This window comes from Vigna unguiculata, chromosome 3, assembly GCF_037176805.1.
Source record: "Vigna unguiculata cultivar grain cowpea cultivar isolate G323 ecotype 2 chromosome 3, ASM3717680v1, whole genome shotgun sequence".
In the NCBI taxonomy this organism is placed as follows: Eukaryota; Viridiplantae; Streptophyta; class Magnoliopsida; order Fabales; family Fabaceae; genus Vigna; species Vigna unguiculata.
The window spans coordinates 10,776,931-10,781,609 of NC_140794.1; the positions used below are offsets into that span (position 1 = coordinate 10,776,931).

Consider the following 4,679-nt stretch of genomic DNA (forward strand, 5'->3'; position numbering starts at 1 on the left):
GAATATTGACATATAATGGAACCACAATTAAAATCTGATTATAAAAAACACATAGTACAATACTTTTTCTTCTATGTTCATAAAATAAAAAAATAATATAAAAGAGATTCATTAAATAAATTATTAAACTAATATCTCACCATCAAGTGAGACGAAAGAATTACCTTCTTATTTTCTTTCTCGAGAATGAAAGAGAACAAAGGAAAAATAAGAACAAAAATAAAAATATTTTGTTCTTTTCAGATACAAAAGAAAACGAAAACAGGTAAAAATGAAATATGAGAACAATTTATGAGAAACTCAAACTATAATGAAAAATAATAATAAAAATATCTTGATAAATTTTTTTATTCTTTATTATGTATGGTTTTATATTTTATTATTTATTATCATCAATTATTATTTTTATAAAAGAAAAGAATATTTGATTTAATATTTATAATAAAAAAATCAAAATACATAATATCTATCATAAAAAAAAATTAAAATACCTATCATAAAAAAAAATTCTAAATTTTTGGGGGGGCCATGGCCCTCTCTTGCTACCATTATCCTCCGCCACTGCTTGCTTTTAAAAAATATAAATTGTATCCCAACTTTTAAAAAAAATGCTTCAATTAAAAACATTTTAGACAAAAATTATCAACGTCGTTAACGATGTGCCACGTGAGTATGTGAGTTTTTTTTAATTTTTAATTTTTTTAGCAAAATAAAATGTCACATGTCAAGTCCCTAGTGTGCCACATGGCATTTTCGGTGCCATGTGACAATGTAATGTCACGTGTGAGTGTTACTATCAAATGTCATTGTGTTGATTTCAATTTGGTTTCCATATATGTCTTCTTAATTCAATTTAGTCCCTGCTTATGTATATTTGAATTAATTTTGTCCCAATATTTTTTATAACTAAATAATTTTTGTAATTCATTTTTTATAAGATTAAAACTAATTAAGTATAAACATTTTTTACAAAATTAAGTTTAAAGTTATAAGGTTTAATAATCCAAATAAAAATAAACTTTTGCATTAAAATTAAAATTTTATTTTTCATTATATTAAAAATGAAATACAGCAATACTTATTTATTTGAAATGGTTATTTACCCATTTTTTTAAATAAAACAAATAGTTAAATGAAAAAATTTCCAATATTATATAGAGATTTAATAGAACTTATTTTAAGTTTTTTTTTTGTTCAAAAAATTATTTCTTATTTTTTTAATTTTTAGAAACTCCCGTGAATCTATTGATGTGGCTTGTTTTTGATTTAAGTGATCTCAAGATCTAAACTTAAAATACATCCTGTCTCACTCCCATGATAATTTTCTTCTGAGTGAGTCATGGATGAATCTTATTTTATAAAAGACGCATATGGTTCTTAAAAGTAATTAAAATTAAAGATGCATTAAATTGAAAATTTCTTAACATTTATAGAAGCCTTCAATCATTGATCGAAAAATTTACAGCTTCTTTTAGCTTGATTGATGCAAGAATTAAAATTAAATAAACATATTAATTTTTTTAAACAGGATTCTAACTTACCCTTATTTGAACACCAACAATTTTATTTGGCTGTGATCTACATTATGTCAGTTGATGTAAGATTATTTGATGAAACACTAGTCTGATCTTGCAGAATACTTTGCATGGCACCACCATGAAGCAACGATTTAACATACTCTTCTAGCTTGGACAGAGTATTTTTGTCATAACTGTACATGAGAGGTACCATGCGAGCAGCATCGAGGCAAACTTTGGTGAAAGATGATGGTAACGGATTTGCATCTCTGAGACATTCTTGGTTCAGACGTTTCCATGCATTCGAAATCAATTCAGTGGCATGCTCCCGTGCCTCTTCAATGGAGGCTTCTGGGTGCTCCATCATGTAGCACTTCAGATACGACCCATCATTGTCATCACCTTTAACATCCTGCATTAATTATTTTCTTGTAAGTAAACAATTTTACATACATCATGGGTAACATCCTACGTGTTAATGATGTTGTTGATGCACATGTGTGTTTCAAGGAAAAATGGTGAAGTTAACTGATATTTGTGGTCCACACCCAAATAAGAAAAGGATGTTTCTCTTCCTACCTGGTCCCCTTCCAGGTCATCACACAACCTTAGAATGGTGGCGGTTGTAGATATCAGTGTCGGCAATCCCTCCATTACAGCGACTGTTTCCTCCGTTATACCCTCACCTATGAAAAAGAAAGCGTGCACAAGAATCATATGCACCCCAGTGCTCACTATTCCGTTCTTCAAGTACTCCTCTGTCTTCGGCACGTGCCCTGATCTGAACCATTTTGCTTCTTCCAGAAAAGCATTAATGAGCATTACCCACTGTAAGCCCAATTAGAAAAAACAATTATCATGATTCTTGAAGGATGTTATACGAGGGTGTTTGTAGTTAATGAAAATAACCTCGTGTGTTGTGTGTTTTCTCACAAAGAGAAAATATATTGGTATGTAATAGTTATAGTTTTAACGAGATTTTACCAATTTTACTAATGTTGTTATAGGATTCCATCCGTGTTTGAGTTGGACCTTGAAAGCAAATTCGTTAGTTATGCCATAAAGAGCCCTAAAACACCCTTTCATGTATTCTGGTAATTGTTCCACGGCAGCAATGTCCCACCTGCACATGTCCAAAACAGTCACTTATCTTAGCTAGAGAATATACGCAAAGCAATAAGCAAATATTTTGTCCTTCTCCTTTCCTTTTACCATGAAAACTTCCAAAAGAAAAAAACAAGCTTGTGTAATACCTCTTGACAGCTTCTGTAAAGAGAGTGAGTTCATCAATATTTGCACAAAAATCAAACATATCATCGATGATGTAAGCCAGGGAGAGTGGTTTTGTGATTTCAATCCTTGCTTCTGAGAATCGTGGGTCTGGAAGGCATGCCATGGACCACATGTACCATTTGATTGGTTCGTCTCTCGCGAAAGTCAAATCATTTCCCAGACCTAGCTCTTTCCACCATCTATAATTTAACACACATTGTTAATTTAATACCCTATGAATCATTAATATTATATAAAGGATGCTACTATTATATAGAACGCTACATTCAAATTATATTAAACAACTTGTTTTTCATATAATTCATTAATGATAACGATAATTTAATAATACAAGAAGTAATGTAATTATTGAATTGATTGCATAATTAACGAATTATCACCGTTTTATTTCTCTTATATTAACTGCAACTTACTTGGAAAGTGCAAAAATTTCCTTCAGATACATAGAGCTGATGATTTCAGTGTCTGTTCTGAATAATTGTTTTAAAGAGATTGTCGATTCTGACTTTTGTACCGCCTTGCCAAGAAGTTCCCGCTTAACTTCCTCCAATGTTTTAGCATGTCTTATTTGAAGTTCATCCTGAAAGATTAATATTGGAAGGGTGAGCTAGTTACAAAAAATCTCAAACACCGCCATGTGAAGCATAAATAAAGAAAGTGACCCTTACCCTAGCTTTTCCCTTTTTAGAAATGTCGATATCTTGCTGCAATGCAATGGTGAAATGGCTTTTACTACAGTGGGCATGCTCAGGGCTCAGCTTTACAGCCAGAATTGCTGAGCATTTGTTTGGTAAAGCAAAGATAGAGTGAAGGAAAGCCATTGTAGGATATATTAAGGTTCGGTGTCGTTGAGAAAGACGAATGAGAGAGTATGAGAGGAATGTAGAATAACATGGAATTTGACTCTATTTGTAAGGTTTCACCGGCATGGACCACGCCGTATTACACTATTTGGAAAAGGACAATGATACTTTAACCCACTTTTTTTGACCCACTATTTCAATCACCATTAGATCATACATCACATCACCAAAAAGAATAAAAGAATAAAAAAAGATGATCTAATGGTGATTAAAGCAATGGGTTAAAAGTGGGTCAAAAAAAAGTGGGTTAAAATATCATTTTCTATTTGGAAAATTGTATATTTACACTCAACTTTGCTCTTACTTCCACATAAAATATTGTATTTAATAAATATAAATAAAATTTTGCAATAAAATAATAATATTTATGAATGTCAAGTCAAGTGGGAGTATAATAAAACAAACTACCAAGTAGCATGATTTTTTGGTGAACCATAAGAAACATGCGTGGGAAATAGGGTTCGTAAAATCTGATGTCATTTTGGAACCATTTCATCATTGAACACGACTTCATCTTATCTTATCCTATGGTGATATTTTGACCTCAAAAAATATTTATCAAATAATCTAAAAATATTGATACTTTTTTATATTTAAAATAGTTATACTAATTCTTATATTTTAAAGTGGGTTTTATTTAGAGTATCATTTTCTTATCACAATAATGCAAAAACTATAATAACCTTCAGCTTTTGCGGTGTTACATAATGGAGACAAGGTTCCACAGCCTTGACTTTCAAAAACTTCCTGTCTTCCTGTGTTTTAGTTATTAGGGTAAGTTCTTTTTTAGAGGAAGGATTTGAGAGAGAAAAACGATGGATTTGAATGAATTTGAGAACGAAGGTTATGTTATTTTTTTTAAAAGAATTTAAAAGTGATTGTAAAGTAAATTTGAAAATAAAGTTTGTTAAAGTTTACCAGTGACTTAATTAAAGTGAAAAAAAAAGATTTAATAGATAGAAATAAAAAATGATTGAATTTTCCCTTGATGTTGAAAATATGAAAT

General features: G+C 30.4%; 1 protein-coding gene across 1 annotated transcript; it reads right to left on the reverse strand.

Moving 5' to 3' along the window:
- Nucleotides 1–1,404: 1,404 nt before the first annotated feature.
- LOC114178713 ((3S,6E)-nerolidol synthase 1-like) lies at nt 1,405–3,710 on the reverse strand. The gene is made up of 6 exons (XM_028064766.2): nt 3,479–3,710; nt 3,224–3,390; nt 2,771–2,989; nt 2,502–2,640; nt 2,097–2,345; nt 1,405–1,929 (listed from the first exon to the last, which is right to left on the reverse strand). Exons 1-6 carry the CDS (start codon nt 3,629–3,631, stop codon nt 1,579–1,581), a joined length of 1,278 nt encoding a protein of 425 aa, XP_027920567.1. The 5' UTR covers nt 3,632–3,710; the 3' UTR covers nt 1,405–1,578.
- Nucleotides 3,711–4,679: the final 969 nt, after the last annotated feature.